The 22,470-nt window shown below is 43.1% G+C and overlaps 1 protein-coding gene across 1 annotated transcript; it reads right to left on the reverse strand.

The window, feature by feature from the left end:
* Nucleotides 1-242: 242 nt before the first annotated feature.
* LOC310771239 (WD repeat-containing protein 76-like) lies at nt 243-22,470 on the reverse strand (the record flags this gene model as incomplete). The annotated part of the gene is made up of 11 exons (XM_083663894.1): nt 243-325; nt 4,062-4,224; nt 5,340-5,610; nt 8,825-8,878; nt 8,974-9,126; nt 9,291-9,398; nt 9,632-9,747; nt 12,153-12,314; nt 12,567-12,720; nt 18,392-18,432; nt 22,378-22,470. The coding sequence occupies 9 exons, from the start codon at nt 22,468-22,470 to the stop codon at nt 5,355-5,357; spliced, it is 1,137 nt and encodes a 378-aa protein (XP_083520020.1). The 3' UTR covers nt 243-325; nt 4,062-4,224; nt 5,340-5,354.

Genomic DNA, 22,470 nt, shown 5'->3' on the forward strand with positions numbered 1-22,470 from the left:
GAGATTAGAAGCAGCTTTGTACCAGTCTGGAAAACATTATGCATGTTTCTGACAATGTTGTTTATGATTAATAAAAAAAGAGAGCAGGCGGTTAGCACTCTTCATGCTTACTGACATTCAACATGATGAAGAGAGATGGTAAAGAATAGAGAAGTGCTGCATTTTTTAAATCATTAATACAACAGTTGAAGAAGATGGCAGTATGTTACCCTGGGGTGCGCCTATCCACAATGGCAACATCTCCACCAAATTGCCCGACAACTAGTGTCATACAGTCATGTGACAGGAAGTCAAAGGTTTTCAGGCCATCTTCAATAGAATACACCTGGTAGGAAGTAGAAAATGATTCAGATCAGCTGGTGAAGTAGGAATATCTTAAAACTGGAGTGGGTTTACAATTCATGCACGATTTTACATCAACTTAATGAGGACATGGAATGTTTTTTTAAACATCTCCACTGATTTATAAGTTTGTTGCAAAGCAGTAATGAGTAAGTCCAGAATATTTCAGCAAAATTAACAGATGTTGTGCTTGAGGGCGGCTGTTCCAACTACAGATTGTTTATTTTTTCTATATGCACACATCCAGGGAGAATCGAATTGAAAACCTTAACAAGCGTTAATGACCCATGCCAGCAGGCGGGGGAGGATTTCTCAATGCAGAAAATATATAGAGAATATATAGAGAAGGTAAACACTGTCCATCTGCTTATATTACGGAGATTGTAAACTGATGCAAAGTGGGTTGAAAATCGGCAAAGCCTTCCTTTAATTACACATAGCTGCATCAAGACTTGTTTGTGTAAAAACTGTTCCTGAAATGGAACTGTACACCTGTGATGTCAGCCCCAGCAGAATGTCCAGCAACAAGTGATGTCACAGGTGTTTAACACCCATTTAGAATCCTACCCTTTTCTCCATACTGTATTTCTGCCCTGGGGGCCTGTATCTTATTATAATATATATAGGGGGGGGGGGGGGGGTTCATAATGATCATGAGCCCAAAATGTAAATTCATTACCCCCGCCCCCCCCAAAAATAAAATAATAATAACACCGCGCTCTTCAAGTTAAAAGGTATTGGTTCAAACTGTACTTACTGGCTGAAATTATGATTATTATTATCATTATATATACAGTATATATATATTGTTACAGAGTGATATGTGATTGACATGTGATTGTCAGGGACCCCCTTGTTTAACTCATTGAGTGCCAATGACGTCGATCGACGTCAAATGCGTTTTTTGACGGTGGGACGTGGATCAAAGCCTCCTGCATCTCCTGTACAAATATTGTAGCTATTGGATGTGTATAACCTATTTTACGGACTCATTAGGTGGCGACAGTGCTCTCCAGATTAGAGAAAGGTCAGGAAAACAGTAGGAAAAAGCCCCGTGATGAAAGTGAAACCGCTCATGCTGCAGGCGGAGCCATATAGATTGCTCTGGCTGCAGCTGACGTTGGCTGCGAACAGCAGTCAATCCGCTCCCACAACTGAGCCCCTCTGCCTCTGTCTGTCTGTCTGCATAGTTTCTCCACACGATTAGCCGCCAGAAAAGCAGCACCCGACACTGAAAAGCCAAACAATTCTCAGCAGTCCGGTTTGGCTTTTCCGTGTCGCGCTGGGAGCCGGCGCACAAAAACGGAGCACTCCGAAAATAGACGCTGGGTGCGTGAGGCTGTGTGTTAGTGTGGGGAGGAGTTTGCAGCTGAGGGGGGGGGAGAGGGGGGTGGGGCACGCAGGGCACCACACAACTACACCACGTCACTACATCAGAAAATATTAGCTAGAGTCAGTGAATGTGCTTGAAATGCTTCATTTCACAAAAGGCTGAATAACTCAGCTTCTAATTTGAAACGCCTGAAAACGCTGAAAACAACCTATCTTCTCCGGCTCATAACTAAAGAACGGAAAATGGTATCAATAAACTTTTTTTTGCTGATGATACAATAGAGTCTCCTTGTTCTTTGTGCGTGTTCGGTGTTTACATAGTAATATCACACAATATTCTGTGGGCCTCGAGAAATCACTGAAAACGCTCTGAAACTCTGGCACTGGGAGCGTCCGTTCTCCAAAAGTGGCTGGCACTCAATGAGTTAATTATAATATGTCAATTTACGTCTTTGCATCAGAGGATCAAACAGGAAGTGGGAGTGGCTTAGAGATTATATCCGTGGCATTTCAGGTGCGCAGGCCCCCCCCCCCCCCCTCTCTGCCATGTTGGTCTGCTAGTCTGATCAGGAAGCCATGTATCGCTCCTGTTCCCCAGTGCTCTATTGATCCCTCCGTTTCCACGTGTATGGGTGTGACTGTGTGTGTGAGATATTATTTTGAATTAGCGTCCCCAATCTACTGAACGGGAGCTGCTGATGGCCCGCTCCACACTACCGACTGAGCTGTCCACACAAGCCGGGCTGTCTAGGTGTCATCGCCCCATGCTGATAGCAGGTGAGCTGCTCCCATTCACTTTGTGACTTCTTGTTTGATATTTCTGTGCAAAGACGTTCTGTGTTGTTGTGGCAGGTGTGGACTGACTAGACACGAGCTTGATCCTATTTTGAGAGCCAGATCTGTCACAATATATATATATATATATATATATATAGTAAATTCCTAGATAGATGCCACTGGGGAAGGGGGGGTGATCAATAAAACTACATTTTATGGAACAAAATTTACATCTTCAAAGAGGGCCTTCTCTACATCCATGCAGCGTAGAGATCCATCGTAGCTGAGGGTCAGCAGGTGGCTAGGATGAGTCCTGGAGAACATCATGCAGCTCACTGGACGCTGAGAGTGGGGCTCAAAAAGCAGCACGCCATCATCACCGTAATCACCACCCTTAACACGTTAAGTGCCATAGCCGAGATAATTCGTCTTACATAATCCAACGCTTGAGTGCCAGAGCCGAGTTTACTCGTCTTACATAAACATTTTTTTTTTTTGACGGTGGGACATCAATCAACAACTTTTACATCTTCGAGATCACTATTGGAGCAAGAGAATGTGTATAATCTATTTTACCGACCCACTAAGTGTTGACAGTGCTCCCCCAGACGACCGAAATCAAAGAAAAAACTGCCGCGGGAGCAAGCCATTCAAGGAAATGGCGAGGCGATTTTACAGTAATCCATTTCAGACTTGTCTTGCCGAGAGCGGCCGCGCGCAGGCAGCAGCACACAGAGAGCGGAAAGCGATTTGCAAAATAGATTATAGGTGAAACACACTTTGAAACACCTCAGAAAGGCCAGAATCAACATCTGCCCATCGCCCACGCATTCCCCGGCCCATCTTGACTCGCACAAGGAGCGTCCGCACGCAGGCAAGCAGGCAGGCAGGCACGCAGGCAGGCAGGCAGGCAGCAGCAACGCGCTTCTGACACGCCCGCCAGGAGGAAGGAGGAGAAGACACACGGAGGGAGGAGTTTGAATGAGAGGGGTGTTTCCTGTTGTTATGGAGGAAATTACTGTTCAAAACTATTGTTTAGAATGTCTGACGGTCTTACTGATGCCAAAAATGAATGGTTAAAGTGACTGTTTCACAAAAAGCCATTTATCTCTGAATAAATTTCCAGACGCTGAAACCATGCTGTACTCAACGGCTAATATCTACATAACTACTAACTCTGCAAACTAACTCTTTTAGACAGAGAAAGCACACATTCTATTAGTTATTTTTAGATGATTGGTGTTCATGAATTCTTAACAGAAAATAATCCTCGGCTGTTGTAAAATGAGCCAGAATCGTCAAAAACACCCCTGGCACAAGTTACCTACAGGATTGAAAACATGGCTGGCACTCAATGTGTTAAAGAGTAAATAATAAATAAATCAAGTTGTACTGTAACACTGTACTTTTCCCCTAAGTGTCCAGTCATTGATGTTTTACTTCAGGAACTCATTTCCTTGTCATTTTAGCGGACATCCACAGGCTGGCAAAAGTAGGAACCAAATTTATGTATTTTTTGTGTCACTGGAATACGATTCAGAACATCCAAACTCCCAAATTCTAAAAAGATGGTGTTAGCAAATGGTTATGATCAAAGCAAAGAAACTCACCAAGTTCCAGAGTCCTACATGCCCCCATTTATCTCCTGCAGCCATGAGCAGACTGCTAGTGCAGGGGTGGAAGGCAGCAGAGTATATGCGTTGTTGAACCACTTTGGCCACTTGATCTTCAGTTATCCTCATGGTCTTAAGGGAAGAGCGATACCTGCATCACCTGCAACCACAAAGATGAACTGTAAAAGACCACACAAAAATATATTGTATAGTCAATTCTATTTAAACGCCCAGCGATGCATCAACATTTTTTTTTTTTTACAAATGTCAGATGTCTAAATATTCAGACTTAAACATCATAAACAGTCAGGACACAAAGTGACAAACAGGAGTCATGAGGTAAAGTTGTTTGAAGCCACTGTAGTTATCATAGTCTGAAGTCTCTAGTCGACTTCCTCAACGGTGGGACTGTGAGCGGGCTCCCGCCTGCTCTCTGCAGCCCTGTGCAGGTGTTGCTCTCTGGTACAACACACAATCTCCAGCTCTTTCTACGGGTGCTGGTACTGTTCTTTATCAGCCAGCTGGTTGTTATCCAGCCAGGCGATGGCCTGGTGGCACCTCTCCGCACCTTCCTCTGGTCCTCCTCGCTAATCTTGCCCTTCACGTTGAAGGCGTATGACTCCAGGGATTTTTTTTTATTATTTTTTGTGCATTCGTGCAGGACTTCACCTGGGAGGATCGACAGGCAAGGGAACAACTGTGGCCGAAAATCAAGCAAGCCAGATCGCTGGGTAAGGTGGCTTTCTACAAAGGCCACGTTGCAGTAATTGATGGACGTACAGTAAAGGCTTAATGTATTAAATGCAAACAGCAGTCAAAAGAAACAAGAAAAAAAACATATAGACAATATTCCAAGGTTTGGCCTGCCATTAAGAGAACAGTATAAAACTCAATCAATTGTGACTCCAAGAATGAACAGTCTAAATTATTCGCCATACGGTGCATTACGCAAAACAGCCAGAAGATGGCGATGTTGCCCAAGGCAAACAGCCTGGCAGATAGCTAAAACGTCTATTTTTGAAAGAGCAGTTGGAGTATCAGGATGTTGGAAATAGTCCTGAAAGTGAGACAAATAGTAAAGGGAGAAACTAGGTTTTCTGAAGCTTTGAACCAATTGTGAACCTGGGGACATCTGCTGGTCAAATTTGAAACAGGATGCCCCCTAAAAACAATGATTTAGTAGCCTAGTCTACATTATCCTGAAACAAATCCAATTTGTGGGACTTCATAATAGACATATGTAGGCATTTATAAATGGTGGCGTTGTTCGTGCACGTTTTGGTCCTGGTCTCAGTTGGTGAAGACATGCAGGCGTCCTGAGTTGTTGCCGCCCAGCAAAGCATTCCTTGTAGGATGGAAGGCTGTGATGGACAGCACCGTGCTGAGGTGGTGGTCGTCTCTGAAGGAGTGCTGCAGCTGGCCGCTTTCGTGGAAGACCTGCACCTGGCGAGGCCGCTCCATGCTTCCCACCACAAAGCAGTCCTCTTGTTTAGGGTCCCACACTGCTGATAGCTTCGTCAGCCATCGGCCTGTGTTCAGGTTATGTCTGAAAATAAATTTCAGACAACTTAGCATACAGTATAGTCTGATGAAGAATGTGTTACCCACTTCTAGTAAAATCTGACTGGACTCACTGTAGCAGGAGTAATGGCATGTAAACAATTGCATTGCCTTTTCATGTGGTTTTTTCTACCAAAGAAAAAGAAAAGGAAATCCGCACTGTTTTTTAAGCTCCCACGTGAGTTTTTTAATTACAAAAAAGCAACGGGTCTTCATCAGGCAGTACAGAGAACAAGCTCTCTGTGCATGGGCATATATATAACCTCACATGGGGTGGTGGTGCCCCAATCAGGTGACGACAGACACCTGTGATCATTACAAAATACATAATTGTTGAAAGAGTCCACAAGAATACAACTTTTTTTAAAGATCATATAATAACAGAGGTAAACAAATTCTAAAATACCCGATACAAAAGAAATACAAGAAGTAAAACATGCAGGTGAATATTATTATCCCTATCTATACCAATAAGAAACCAAAGAAATGTAAAAGTATAGTACGGTAGGCCAAGGTAGGTTCAGGCAGGGTTTGAACCCAGGACTCCCAGGTGAGAGTCGTACGTGCTACCCACATGACCGAAGAGCCAGGCACATGTCTACAATGGCCAAGGTGTATACATATAACAACAGAATATAATAAAGTTAAAACATCACAGCAATGGCTTGACGTCTAGTTCTTCATTGAGGCCATACGGTGCCAACGTGTTGAGTGTATATATGTGAAAAGCCACACGTTGTAAAAGTCATTGTTCGTGGTCACCTCCTCTAGGGGGCTTTTCAACCTTCTCTATCCCCATGTACCGGAGTGAGGAGATGCTGTGTCCTGCTTGTTTGAAGTGGACTGCAACAGGGTTACGTTCATCACCGCATCTGATGTTGCTGCAATGCTCGCTAATCCTAGTGCGGAGGGCTCTAGACATTTTCCCCACATAAGCTAATCCACAAGGACATTTTATCTTTAAAAAAGTTGTATTCTTGTGGAAAGACCTACTCTTTCAACAATTATGTATTTTGTAATGATCACAGGTGTCTGTCATCACCTGATTGGGGCACCACCACCCCATGTGAGGTTATATATATGCCCATGCACAGAGAGCTTGTTCTCTGTACTGCCTGATGAAGACCCGTGAGGGTCAAAATGTTGCTTTTTTGTAATTAAAAAACTAACCGTGGGAGCTTAAAAAACAGTGTGCGGATTTCCTTTTCTTTTTCTATACGCGTATTTTTTCCAGCACCTGTTGAAATAATCTTGGATGTGCGTGCACTCTACTCTTCTGCATATTTCTACCAAAGACACACGATTGTTAATTTTGGTTTGACATTTTTTTTATGTACGGTAATTTAAGTGCCGAGTTGGAAAGGCTTGTTGTCGCTGTGATACTGGCTTATAATAAAACTGTAATAAAAATAGAAACAGTGATAAGTATTATGATGACCTGAGATAAACCTTCTACTACCCAAAACTCAAATGTATCAATCACTGTGGCACTGATGAAGATCCGCCATTAGGCCCTCTCTGCACTTTCACACAGAACCAAGCAGCCCTGCCATACAGGAGTGTGCTTTAGATAGCATCCACCCCTCCCGGATTGAAATTAGGCGTGAACCATGGGCGTTAAGCTTATTATGTCTGAGGAGTCTATTTATTTAATTTTATTTTGCCTTTATATAAACAGGTAAATCAGTGCGACCTGAATTTAACGAGCAACTTTCAATATTCGTCTGATCGACTTTATGGATCACAAAGGCAGCATCATGTATTACAAGCTACACGTAACGGAAGGCTTTCTTACCTTTGGTTCCAGTTTTTTTATAAAGCATATACCCATGTTGTGAAGTAGCCTAATTAAGTCCGTTCTGAAAGCGTGTTGACTGGAAGAAAAAAAGTGTGAAACAGCTGCAGTCTGATTTTAATAACATTATCGACGGCGTCATTATAGACCACTTGGTTTCTACTTCTGGTTATGTCACTTTCAGAAGAACAGAGCGAATCTCAGGCACAGTGGGCAACGCAAGGCACACACCTGCTCAAGTGACTCGGGCTATAGTAGGAGCACAGTCTGAATGCTAACATTAGTTGTTTTTCGTAAGGGAACGCACAACAGGCGAGACAGCCTGCAGATATGCTTCGGTTAACTTATTTCTGATCGGAGAACTTCAATCTGGAGGTTGTTTTCCCTCAGTCCTCCTGTCATTTCTTTATGAATGAGCCGAGATTCCCGTCTTCCCGCGGCTTAGCCTTTTAGACAGACGTCGATTCTGCGCTGATACTACCTCTACCGGGGGAACGAAAGGCGTAACAAAATGACACGCCATTCCGTTCTTGCGACTTTTATACAGGAGGCATCATTCTACAGGCGGCGCCCCCGCCAGGCCAGTAAAAGAATTGCAATTTGTTTTTTTGTTTTTCTGCTCTCCCCAAAATTTAAATATACCTTTATGGCATATTATTACAATTACAATATAGCAATAATGGTGTTGACAGTAATAGAAGATGCCAAATCATTCAAAACAATCAGCATTTTGCTTTTAGGAGCATTGTGCCAGCGTGCGGCGCTGTTCCAAAACATGTAAACGTGTCGTTGCCTGCGAAACGCTCATCCCATAATACAAATGTTCGCATCGCATCCCATAATAGTATGATGATACTTGGGATGCCATTGCGAACATAGATGCGAACAGGTTAGCTAAAAGTTTAGCGTCACCAGCGAGGGGCCCCACCGTTGCGGTCGAGGTACATTTCGAAATCCCTCCAGGCCTGAAAATCTTTCTAGGGGAAACACTGCAGGAGGCGAGACATAACGCTGCAACGAACGCGGCTTTCACAGTCTGTGTTAAAGGGGCTATAGATTGAGACAGCTTTCCTGATTTCCCCTCCCCTGATCAGGTAACATAATGACTTTGGAAAAACAGTTAGCAAGCACGACTCCCATAAAGATATATAAAAAGTATACGGGTGCCTGGGTCGGAGGATACTAGTAGGTGACAGATGTCCCGGCACACGCGGTTTAAGAAAAAATATCTTATTTATTGTGGGCAAGCAAGGTGATGAACGTTTCGCCTAGAAGCCTTCTAGGCGAAACGTTCATCACCTTGCTTGTATAATAAGATATTTTTTCTTAAACCGTGTGTGCCGGGACATCTGTCACATAATGACTTTCCCACACTGAGAGGCTATGTTCAAGTGAGTGGATGTACCTGATGGAAGTCAGCAAAGGAGCTGTGGTGGTCATTGCTGAGGTGTCATATATCCTATGGAAAAAGAAAAGAAAATGCACATTCAATTTAGAGATGTAATTCCAAAACAAGTAGTGCAGTGCAAGTGCTTTAAGCTGTGTCAGCCCCACCTAATCGTGTTGTCCATACAGGAGCTGAGCACTCTGTTCCCTGTACTAGGGGAGAAATAAGCACTGGTTATGCTTAAAGAGTGGCCGTGCAGCTGGCAGACCGCCTGGCTCTCGGTCTTCTTCAGACAGCGGCTATCGTAAATACTCACAAGCCTGCAGAGAAGAAGGAAAATTAGTTTGGACTATTTATAGACTGGACAGACTACAGCTGAACTGACTACAAGCAGGCAATCCAATTTAACAACTTTAGAAAAGAAATGATCAAAGTGATTACTGCTCTGGAGAAAATATAAATTAATCAAAGATATGAGTCATACCTGCTCTCGGCCACTGCAAAGTACTGCTTGTTTAGTGGATGGACGCTAACACAGTGAAGGCTCTTGGGGTTGAGGGTGTAGAGGGTGTGGAGGGACTCATGGGAGTTGCTGCAGAGAAATTAAAAACATTAAGAGATTAGAAGCAGCTTTGTACCAGTCTGGAAAACATTATGCATGTTTCTGACAATGTTGTTTATGATTAATAAAAAAAGAGAGCAGGCGGTTAGCACTCTTCATGCTTACTGACATTCAACATGATGAAGAGAGATGGTAAAGAATAGAGAAGTGCTGCATTTTTTAAATCATTAATACAACAGTTGAAGAAGATGGCAGTATGTTACCCTGGGGTGCGCCTATCCACAATGGCAACATCTCCACCAAATTGCCCGACAACTAGTGTCATACAGTCATGTGACAGGAAGTCAAAGGTTTTCAGGCCATCTTCAATAGAATACACCTGGTAGGAAGTAGAAAATGATTCAGATCAGCTGGTGAAGTAGGAATATCTTAAAACTGGAGTGGGTTTACAATTCATGCACGATTTTACATCAACTTAATGAGGACATGGAATGTTTTTTTAAACATCTCCACTGATTTATAAGTTTGTTGCAAAGCAGTAATGAGTAAGTCCAGAATATTTCAGCAAAATTAACCGATGTTGTGCTTGAGGGCGGCTGTTCCAACTACAGATTGTTTATTTTTTCTATATGCACACATCCAGGGAGAATCGAATTGAAAACCTTAACAAGCGTTAATGACCCATGCCAGCAGGCGGGGGAGGATTTCTCAATGCAGAAAATATATAGAGAATATATAGAGAAGGTAAACACTGTCCATCTGCTTATATTACGGAGATTGTAAACTGATGCAAAGTGGGTTGAAAATCGGCAAAGCCTTCCTTTAATTACACATAGCTGCATCAAGACTTGTTTGTGTAAAAACTGTTCCTGAAATGGAACTGTACACCTGTGATGTCAGCCCCAGCAGAATGTCCAGCAACAAGTGATGTCACAGGTGTTTAACACCCATTTAGAATCCTACCCTTTTCTCCATACTGTATTTCTGCCCTGGGGGCCTGTATCTTATTATAATATATATAGGGGGGGGGGGGGGGGGGGGGGGGGGGGGGGGGGGGGGGTTCATAATGATCATGAGCCCAAAATGTAAATTCATTACCCCCGCCCCCCAAAAAAATAAAATAATAATAACACCGCGCTCTTCAAGTTAAAAGGTATTGGTTCAAACTGTACTTACTGGCTGAAATTATGATTATTATTATCATTATATATACAGTATATATATATTGTTACAGAGTGATATGTGATTGACATGTGATTGTCAGGGACCCCCTTGTTTAACTCATTGAGTGCCAATGACGTCGATCGACGTCAAATGCGTTTTTTGACGGTGGGACGTGGATCAAAGCCTCCTGCATCTCCTGTACAAATATTGTAGCTATTGGATGTGTATAACCTATTTTACGGACTCATTAGGTGGCGACAGTGCTCTCCAGATTAGAGAAAGGTCAGGAAAACAGTAGGAAAAAGCCCCGTGATGAAAGTGAAACCGCTCATGCTGCAGGCGGAGCCATATAGATTGCTCTGGCTGCAGCTGACGTTGGCTGCGAACAGCAGTCAATCCGCTCCCACAACTGAGCCCCTCTGCCTCTGTCTGTCTGTCTGCATAGTTTCTCCACACGATTAGCCGCCAGAAAAGCAGCACCCGACACTGAAAAGCCAAACAATTCTCAGCAGTCCGGTTTGGCTTTTCCGTGTCGCGCTGGGAGCCGGCGCACAAAAACGGAGCACTCCGCTGGGTGCGTGAGGCTGTGTGTTAGTGTGGGGAGGAGTTTGCAGCTGAGGGGGGGGGAGAGGGGGGTGGGGCACGCAGGGCACCACACAACTACACCACGTCACTACATCAGAAAATATTAGCTAGAGTCAGTGAATGTGCTTGAAATGCTTCATTTCACAAAAGGCTGAATAACTCAGCTTCTAATTTGAAACGCCTGAAAACGCTGAAAACAACCTATCTTCTCCGGCTCATAACTAAAGAACGGAAAATGGTATCAATAAACTTTTTTTTGCTGATGATACAATAGAGTCTCCTTGTTCTTTGTGCGTGTTCGGTGTTTACATAGTAATATCACACAATATTCTGTGGGCCTCGAGAAATCACTGAAAACGCTCTGAAACTCTGGCACTGGGAGCGTCCGTTCTCCAAAAGTGGCTGGCACTCAATGAGTTAATTATAATATGTCAATTTACGTCTTTGCATCAGAGGATCAAACAGGAAGTGGGAGTGGCTTAGAGATTATATCCGTGGCATTTCAGGTGCGCAGCCCCCCCCCCCCCTCTCTGCCATGTTGGTCTGCTAGTCTGATCAGGAAGCCATGTATCGCTCCTGTTCCCCAGTGCTCTATTGATCCCTCCGTTTCCACGTGTATGGGTGTGACTGTGTGTGTGAGATATTATTTTGAATTAGCGTCCCCAATCTACTGAACGGGAGCTGCTGATGGCCCGCTCCACACTACCGACTGAGCTGTCCACACAAGCCGGGCTGTCTAGGTGTCATCGCCCCATGCTGATAGCAGGTGAGCTGCTCCCATTCACTTTGTGACTTCTTGTTTGATATTTCTGTGCAAAGACGTTCTGTGTTGTTGTGGCAGGTGTGGACTGACTAGACACGAGCTTGATCCTATTTTGAGAGCCAGATCTGTCACAATATATATATATATATATATATATATATATATATATATATATATATATATATATATATATATATAGTAAATTCCTAGATAGATGCCACTGGGGAAGGGGGGGTGATCAATAAAACTACATTTTATGGAACAAAATTTACATCTTCAAAGAGGGCCTTCTCTACATCCATGCAGCGTAGAGATCCATCGTAGCTGAGGGTCAGCAGGTGGCTAGGATGAGTCCTGGAGAACATCATGCAGCTCACTGGACGCTGAGAGTGGGGCTCAAAAAGCAGCACGCCATCATCACCGTAATCACCACCCTTAAAGAGTAAATAATAAATAAATCAAGTTGTACTGTAACACTGTACTTTTCCCCTAAGTGTCCAGTCATTGATGTTTTACTTCAGGAACTCATTTCCTTGTCATTTTAGCGGACATCCACAGGCTGGCAAAAGTAGGAACCAAATTTATGTATTTTTTGTGTCACTGGAATACGATTCAGAACATCCAAACTCCCAAATTCTAAAAAGATGGTGTTAGCAAATGGTTATGATCAAAGCAAAGAAACTCACCAAGTTCCAGAGTCCTACATGCCCCCATTTATCTCCTGCAGCCATGAGCAGACTGCTAGTGCAGGGGTGGAAGGCAGCAGAGTATATGCGTTGTTGAACCACTTTGGCCACTTGATCTTCAGTTATCCTCATGGTCTTAAGGGAAGAGCGATACCTGCATCAAGACAACAGCCCATATTTTAACAAGACTAGGTCAAAACCTGTGTGTGATGTGTTCATACTAACACTAAGTCTGTTGACTTAAAGTACATAGCTGGACTGTGTGTGATGTGTTCATACTAACACTAAGTCTGTTGACTTAAAGTACATAGCTGGACTGTGTGTGATGTGTTCATACTAACACTAAGTCTGTTGACTAGTACATAGCTGGACTGTGTGTGATGTGTTCATACTAACACTAAGTCTGTTGACTAGTACATATTTGATTTGATTTTGATTTGATTTATTTCTGGGTAAAAAAACAAATACAAACATCACAGGATGCAGGTATTGCCCAAAGGATAGCACATCAAAGTATTTACACACTTGTTTCCAATGTGGTCCTTGGTGTCAAGACAGTACATTGAATGACATACAGTACATGCAGCCAGTAAAATCTACAAAAAACACACAAAAAAAACATAAAACATAGACGAGAATATACTCTAAGAAATAATAGCTCTAATCATTAATTGACCTCCACAAGAGCTGCTTCACATGCTTTCTATACACACCTCTGCTCTGGCACTGTTTAATCTGTAGGGGAAGGCTATTCCATAGGGTAATGCCAGTGTAGAAAAAGGTCACTCTGCCAGTATTATTCACACGGGGAATTTTGCAAGACATTACGCTTGCCCGTGTATTGTGGCTGTGCTGATTGTGTACCATTTCTATATGAGTATCCAGGTACCTTGGTGCATGTCCATTTATAATGTCATACATTTTCATTAGTTTCAGCTGCTCGACTCTGCCCTCTACTGGTAACAGGCCAACTCGCCGGAATTCATGTGAGCCAACATGAGTCCTCGGCGGAGCATTTAACAGGAACCTGACCATGTTGTTTTGCATCACCTGCATTCTGCTTTTGAGCTGCCGGGACAGGCCACTGTACCAAGACACACAGGCATAGTCAAAGTGGCACTGAATAAGTGCTAAAACTAAAGATTTTTTGACTTCCATACTAAAACACCTTGTATTACGGTATAGAAATTTTAATTTGCTAGAAGTCTTTTTAAATATTTCAGCAGCAACCAGTTCACCAGAGAGACATTGATCCAGAGAAACCCCAAGATATTTAACACTTGTCCTTGCTTCAATGGCGTTACCTGCACAATATACTTTTAATTTGTCTGCCTTTTGTAGTCTACGCTTTGTACCAAATAAAATAGACTCCGTCTTCCCCAAGTGTAAGGAGAGCTTATTATCTACAAGCCATTGTCCAACAGAGTCCATCTCCCTACTTAGTGTATGTTGTATTTGACTAGTGTCTCTTCCTGACACAAGCAGAGCTGAGTCATCAGCATATAAAAGAAGTTTGCACTTCACTGCAGCTGCCATGTCATTGACATATATCAGAAACAAGAGAGGGCCCAATATAGATCCTTGGGGTACACCACAGTTAAGCTCTCTTGCCCCCGATGTTGTGTCTCCTACACTGCATACTTGCTCTCTACCAGTCAGGTAGGACTGGAACCAGTTTACTGCTACCTCATTGAGACCCATGCATTTCAATTTCATCAGCAGAATACTATGGTCTACAGTATCAAACGCCTTCTGCAAATCTAATAAAACCATTCCAGTGTAGTTACCCCTCTCACTCTCCATCCTGATGTGATCAAACAGATGGATAAGACAAGTATCAGTGGAGTGTGCCGTTCTAAACCCAGACTGAAATTCATAGAGCAGTTTATGTTCCAGGAGGTATTGTTCTAGCTGATTAAAAACCAGTCTCTCGAAAACCTTTGATATAGAGCTAAGAATTGAAACAGGCCTATAATTGCCTACATCCGTTTTGCTGCCTTTCTTATAGAGTGGAACCACTCTTGCCCTTTTTAAATCTTTGGGGAAAGTACCATTTCTTATGGACATATTAAATATATAAGTTAAAACCTTTGCTGTAGCAAAGGCACTGTCCTTGATGAACCTGGCAGAAAGGTCATCAAGACCAGTCGCTTTCCTAGAATTCATTGAACACAGTAGTTTGACTACTGAGTCCTCTGTTTCCTCGCGCAGCACAAACATGTCCTTAGAGATGTTATTATCACTATAAAATCTCTCCAAGAAAGAAGGACCATAGTGACTGGAGCCTGTTGGTAACTTTGCAACAAGAGATGAAGCCACAGTAGTAAAAAATGTGTTAAACTGGTTAGCTACCTCTAACTTATCATGGCATACATCATCACCTATCTGTAAGCTAATGTTACAGGATTTCGCCCTAGTTTTGGATGAAGTACCCAGTTCCTTTAAAACCTTCCATAATTTGTGGGGCTGGTGTAAATTATCATTAACAGCATCTTTATAATACTGGGTTTTGGCTTTGTCAACTTTGTATCTTACTTGGTTTCTGTATTTTATATATTCTTCATAGTCTTGTTTTGACTGGGACCTGCTATATTTAGCTAAAAATGTATCTCTTATCATGAGAAAGTTTAGAATCTCACTCGTCATCCATTTGCTTGTTCTCTGTTTAATCCGTATCTGTTTTGTTGGAGCCATTGAGTCAAGAACAGATAGGAATAATTCTTTAAAACGATTCCAGCTTTTATCAACATCTTCACAGCGTACATAGCTGGACTGTGTGTGATGTGTTCATACTAACACTAAGTCTGTTGACTAGTACATAGCTGGACTGTGTGATGTGTTCATACTAACACTAAGTCTGTTGACTAGTACATAGCTGGACTGTGTGTGATGTGTTCATACTAACACTAAGTCTGTTGACTAGTACATAGCTGGACTGTGTGTGATGTGTTCATACTAACACTAAGTCTGTTGACTTAAAGTACATAGCTGGACTGTGTGTGATGTGTTCATACTAACACTAAGTCTGTTGACTAGTACATAGCTGGACTGTGTGTGATGTGTTCATACTAACACTAAGTCTGTTGACTAGTACATAGCTGGACTGTGTGTGATGTGTTCATACTAACACTAAGTCTGTTGACTTCAAGTACATAGCTGGACTGTGTGTGATGTGTTCATACTAACACTAAGTCTGTTGACTTAAAGTACATAGCTGGACTGTGTGTGATGTGTTCATACTAACACTAAGTCTGTTGACTTAAAGTACATAGCTGGACTGTGTGTGATGTGTTCATACTAACACTAAGTCTGTTGACTTAAAGTACATAGCTGGACTGTGTGTGATGTGTTCATACTAACACTAAGTCTGTTGACTAGTACATAGCTGGACTGTGTGTGATGTGTTCATACTAACACTAAGTCTGTTGACTTAAAGTACATAGCTGGACTGTGTGATGTGTTCATACTAACACTAAGTCTGTTGACTAGTACATAGCTGGACTGTGTGTGATGTGTTCATACTAACACTAAGTCTGTTGACTAGTACATAGCTGGACTGTGTGATGTGTTCATACTAACACTAAGTCTGTTGACTAGTACATAGCTGGACTGTGTGATGTGTTCATACTAACACTAAGTCTGTTGACTTAAAGTACATAGCTGGACTGTGTGATGTGTTCATACTAACACTAAGTCTGTTGACTAGTACATAGCTGGACTGTGTGTGATGTGCTCATACTAACACTAAGTCTGTTGACTTAAAATACATAGCTGGACTGTGTGTGATGTGTTCATACTAACACTAAGTCTGTTGACTAGTACATAGCTGGACTGTGTGTGATGTGTTCATACTAACACTAAGTCTGTTGACTAGTACATAGCTGGACTGTGTGTGATGTGTTCATACTAACACTAAGTCTGTTGACTAGTACATAGCTGGACTGTGTGTGATGTGCTCATACTAACACTAAGTCTGTTGACTTAAAGTACATAGCTGGACTGTGTGTGATGTGTTCATACTAACACTAAGTCTGTTGACTAGTACATAGCTGGACTGTGTGATGTGTTCATACTAACACTAAGCCTGTTGACTAGTACATAGCTGGACTGTGTGTGATGTGTTCATACTAACACTAAGTCTGTTGACTAGTACATAGCTGGACTGTGTGTGATGTGTTCATACTAACACTAAGTCTGTTGACTAGTACATAGCTGGACTGTGTGTGATGTGTTCATACTAACACTAAGTCTGTTGACTTAAAGTACATAGCTGGACTGTGTGATGTGTTCATACTAACACTAAGTCTGTTGACTAGTACATAGCTGGACTGTGTGTGATGTGTTCATACTAACACTAAGTCTGTTGACTTAAAGGGTTCTTTGTACGTTTAATCGGGTAGGGAGCAACACTGAGGCAAACAAGGGGCCAAAACCATAAGATGAGTCATCAAGAGTTAATTAACAAAAAGTAATAGATACAATATTAAAATAATTTAAAATACAATACAAATATAAAATACTAAAACTATAAAAAGTTAAGAAGCTCTAGTGTCCCTTCAGTAATTGCAGGTAATGCTGGTGTTATCCATGAGCGTGGCTTGTTTATCAGTCGCCTGCTTGCGCGTCCTTCGCGGGGCCACTGACCTCAGGTGGGCCACGACGTCCGCTGCTTACTGGTGTGGTCGCCTGCTGGCTGACCTGTGGTCCTTGTGTCATCTCCCTGTCATTGTTCCTCTCTGTCGTTTTCCCTTCTTTTCTGCTGGATGCTGCGCTCTCCTCATCCGCTCCAGGCAGCCACAGAGTGTGCAGGAGAACAGAGCGTCAAGGAGAGCACAGTGTCCAGTGAGCCTAACCGCTTCCCCCCCTCTTGATTACATAATTTGGCACTGTCCGCAGGATCCGGTTTTGGGAACAGCTGCGATAACCACTAGCTGATCGGTTAGCAGCTAGCAAGCTGTAGCTATCAGACTCTGCTGGTTTAACTAGCAGTGCTTACGCCTACATTCCACTAGGTCCGTGTTCGGTCCGTCTGCGCTGCGGTACGGCATTGGAGCCGATACGTTTCCACTCTAATCATTGTGTCAACTCCCACCTACTCCGCTGCGTTGCGTGTCTACTCCGTCCCAGCTCCGAAAAAGATACGCAAGGGTTCTATTTTTCACGGATGACGGAGCAAAGCCGCAGCAAGTTGGGCGGAGCCAGGCATGAAATCAACAGGGCAGAGGTGTTTACAGCATTCAATATCAAGCCAGAGGACAAATATGTATGAGGAAAAGTTCATAATTGAAGTGGAAAACCACAAAATAATATATGACACAACACATCCTTTTTACAAGGACAACACCAAGCAAGCCCACCCCTCCTCTGCTCCTCCAGTTGGGAACAATGATCTTCTGCCTGTTTGTCGTTGTATTTATCCCACATACAAATTGTCTCGCTCGATTTTACCGTGATAACCTGTGGGTCTCGTCACTCTAGCTGTCTGGCGGAGCAGAGCCGTGACGTGCTCTGCATGCAGCCGGTTAGTGTTGGCGCAGCACAGAGCACGGAGCAAAACCGGAGAACAGCTGCAACGCAACGCAATGCAACCAGTGCAATCCCGGCGTTACAGTGCCGCGCATGAGCCAACTGTCCTTATGTTACACCGTGTATGGGTGTGCCACGTCCCACCTCCACGGCCAACCAATGGTGTCATTTCACCATTCAGCCATTCGTATTTGTAGGGCTGGCCCTGCTGATGCGGTCCAACCAAAAATCTATCTCTACCAAGAATGCAGTGACCAAAAGATCAAACTGTTTTGCATGAGAAATCTTAGAAAACTTACTCTTTCAGATCAGGCTGCATCTTTTCTTCTTTTGTGGGGTCCTGTGAAAAGAATTACACAATTTCAAAAATGTACCAAATAGACCAGGGGCCGGTTGCACCAACTGGTCTTAACTATGCCTGGTCATAACTCCTACGTTGGTCTTAGTTAAGACCAGTCTTTAGAGTGGACTTACGCCTGTTGCACCGACAGGGCTTACGTCTGGTCTTAACTACGCCGGTCGTAGCGATGCGCGTCCATGTGAAAGCCACATTTCACGATGTATGTCTGAGTGGGCAGGTGGTTAAATTACACTTTACAAACCATTAACTCATTGGCTGCCAGCCACTTCTGGAAAACGGATGCTCCCAGTGCCAGCCCTTTCAGAGCGTTTTCAGTGATTTCTCAAGACCCACAGAATATTGTGTGATATTACTATGTAAACACCGAACACGCCCAAAGAACGATGAGACTCTCTTGTATCATCAGCAAAAAAAAGTTTATTGATATCATTTTCCATTCTTTAGTTATGAGCAGTAGGGCTGTTGAAACGAATTTTGATATTCGAATATTATTCGAATTTAAAGTCCCTGGAAACCAGAAATATTTCTTTATTATTTAGCATTTTGAGTTCATCACATCACAGGAGCCTATGTTAATAAGCCACCAGCCAAATTTGAACGATGATGAACGTCGCAAAGTATATAAATTTAGGTTTGACAGTCGTGGCAAAAGCAATGAAAATCTATTCGATTTGAGAGTGTCCTTTTTCCCGCGGACTGTGTGGGCGTGTCCACAATTCTCAAGTGCGAGAGGAGCAGGGGAGGGGGCGAGGGGGGGAGGGGGCTAGTCTGCGACAACGAAACGCTGGGCGGTTCCAGCGGCAGGGGGCGCGAGGTTGAAATGGACCAATCAGACACGGAAATAGAGCAAGACAGCCTATCAAGATGCAGCTCAAAGCGGCTTTGAGCTGCTTTCCTCTCTCCTCTGCTCCGAGAGGGAGAGAGGAGAGAGAGAGAAAAGAAGGAAATAAAGTGTGTGTGTGTGTGTGTGTGTGTGTGTGTGTGTGAGTGTGTGTGTTCGCGCGTTGCTCCGCGGCTCTGTCTCTCTCTCTCTCTCTCTCTAGAGAGAGAGAGAGAGAGAGAGAGAGAGAGAGAGAGGTGTCGGGTTTCAGGCCATTCTCTGAGTGTGTGTGTTCGCGAGTTGCTCCGCAGCTCTGTCTCTCTCTCTCTCTCTCTCTCTCTCTCTCTCTAGAGAGAGAGAGAGAGAGAGAGAGAGAGAGACAGAGAGAGAGAGAGAGAGAGAGAGAGAGAGAGAATGGCCTGAAACCCGACACCTTGCTAATCTCACAAGCATAGGCACACAGAGGAGACGGACAGCGAGGGAGCGCTGTCACTGGGGGCAAAGAACGGACTTGCCATCAGGGCCGTAGCCAGGGTTCCGAAATAGGGGAGGTCCAGCAAGGGGAGGCGGATTCGGCGGCGCCCCAACGGGCGCCGCCGGAAAAAAATTGAGTTTTTTTTTTTCCCTTTTTAAGCCATATTTAGAGTAATATATCATTTTAAATCAACATTAGGATTATACTGTTGTGATGTCATTATTCAGTATATTCTCTTTCATGTCACCACCTGCTCAGCTCTCCTGTCAACATAATTGTAACTAACAAACACAAACTGTTTTAGCCAAATTCATATCAAAATGACACCTACAAACACAGGTACACAACACAAGCCGTACACAACACACAAAGTCATCATCGATAATAAAAAAAACATACAGAGGGACATTTATTTATTCCTGATAGGAACGATTGAAAAATAAAATAAAATATATTATGTTGTTTTTACCTTTACACCACCTCTTTTTGTTACTTATTGGGTCATGAAACTGAAACCATGCATATAGCCACCTGCATACCTGACTTCGGGAGCTTGGCAATTGGCATCATGCATGATTAGCCAGTAGCATCCCAACGTGTCACACAGGTAACATTACTTAAGAGACAGACTAAACACTTACTTTCTTGGTTGTTGCTAAAAAATCTGTCAGTGTCACTCACTGTCTGTCGTTCACTCGCTCACTGTCTCGCAGCTCGCTCACCTTCAATTATCTCGCCAGGCAGACAGACAGTCATCACTCACCACCAGGGGCGGACTGGGATCATAATTCAGGCCGGGCATTAGATACCAAGCAGGCCAGGCCGATACGGGCCGACGCGCGTGAAAAAATTTGGGGCGTTTGAAGCTCAATTTGGGCCGTTTGAAGCCCAATTTGGGCCGTTTGAAGCCAGATTTGAGCCGTTTGAAGCCCTATTTGGGTCGTTTAATGCCAGATTTGGGCCGTTTGAAGCCTGATTTGGGCCGTTTGAAGCCCAATTTGGGCCAAGTCCAATTTTACAATGAGATGCACCCACTTTAAACCTGAATAAAGTAATAAAACCACTAGTAAACCAGTAGGCGGCGCCTGGCCTGCTGTTCAGTGAGTGGCCTGGCCTGGCCTGCAAAAAAAAAAAAAAAAAAAAAAAAAATTTTTTTTTGGCAGGCTGAAATATTAGGGGAGGTCCGGACCTCCCCGTCCTCATAGCTAGCTACGGCCCTGCTTGCCATAGGTGGGTGCGGATTGCGCGCGTGTACAAAGGTTATATAGAGCTTATGACGTCATAAGCTCCTGCGTTTTAGCACCTCACGCACTGCTGTCTTCAATGAGGAAGTACTTTTTAGAATCTTGTAGAAAAGTGGCGATTTTAAGGCTTTGGGTTGAAAGTAATGTATAATAATTTCGGAGGCACAAAATTACTAACATAAGACCCTAAATAACATAGTTAGAACGTTTTTGTGGATTTTGGTTTCCAGGGACTTTAATAATTATGAACGAAATTCGATTATTATTATTTTTTTAAAACGATTTTTTTTTTTTTTTTTTTAGAACACTAGAACAGTGACAAGTTCTGACAACATACTTGAAGAAAAGAGTGTTAACTGAAGTTGACTGTTGAAGCTGCTATACTGATGTAAACCTACCTGTAGCTCTTAAAATGTATGTTCATTCATTGTTAATGTCGTGCTATTTAATCATAGCATAAAGTAAAAGTTGAATCGTTTCTCTCCCCCCCCCATCTGCCAGTTTGAAACCTCTCAATCAGCTCCTCGTCATTATACATGTCCAATGGATTGCTTCTGTCCCCAATTACTCTCTCCCGTCTAAATGCCCGCTCATTGTAGAGACGATACACAAGACAACGTGCCATTTTCAAGCTGCGCTGTCACTATACTGCACCTTAAGGCCTAAACATGGTCGACCTCAAGAGGTTCCTAACAATTTTGTCTGAAATTTGCTGGATAATTAGTTCTTTGCCCAAGGATCAGTTGATTAGGTTTTGGTGGTGATTGGGATGTGGAATTTCCACCATATAACATGATAATTTTCATGTTTTAGCCCCAGCTATTATTTTATATGTGCTGGTGGTGGGAAAGTACATCTGGGACTACCATTTTTGGTTGCCATGTGCCATTTTCCCACCATTTTGCTTCGAAATAATTTCTCATAATTATTCACATTATTATTTCATAATATGGTGAATGCGCGAGTCACAACATGTACATAGGAGTACAAATGGATGTCCCGAGCAACATTACATTATTTGACTCCATTTGATCAGTTTACAAGCACACGACTTCTCCATGTCACCGCCCCTTGTGCACGAAGGGCCGCACTATTGGTTCTGCGATGCAGTTTTTTTTTACTCTCAAATTGTTTCCACCCAGTTTTAACAAGGAAAGCCGAGAGAAAGTTCCATCTCTGGTTGACCAACGCAGATATAGAGACTGAGAACTGAGTCTATGTGAGGACAATCTAGAGAGCCACCAGGTTGATGGCACATTGAACATGGAGCTTACATTTCAGGGCTGTGATGAACATGAAACATATGAATCCCATAATATCTGAAAAATAAAAAAGATGAAAAGTCACCAGCTCAGCACAACTGAAAGTAGAAGGCAAAGTCATACCTCAGAGCAGAGCTCAAGCAGCTGTGGAGGCAGTCGACTGCCCTCTTCCATGTTCACTGGAACCATGGGCAGCTTCTTAGGCAACCGAGACAT

This window comes from Poromitra crassiceps, assembly GCF_964638095.1.
Source record: "Poromitra crassiceps genome assembly, contig: HAP1_SCAFFOLD_452, whole genome shotgun sequence".
In the NCBI taxonomy this organism is placed as follows: domain Eukaryota; kingdom Metazoa; phylum Chordata; class Actinopteri; order Beryciformes; family Melamphaidae; genus Poromitra; species Poromitra crassiceps.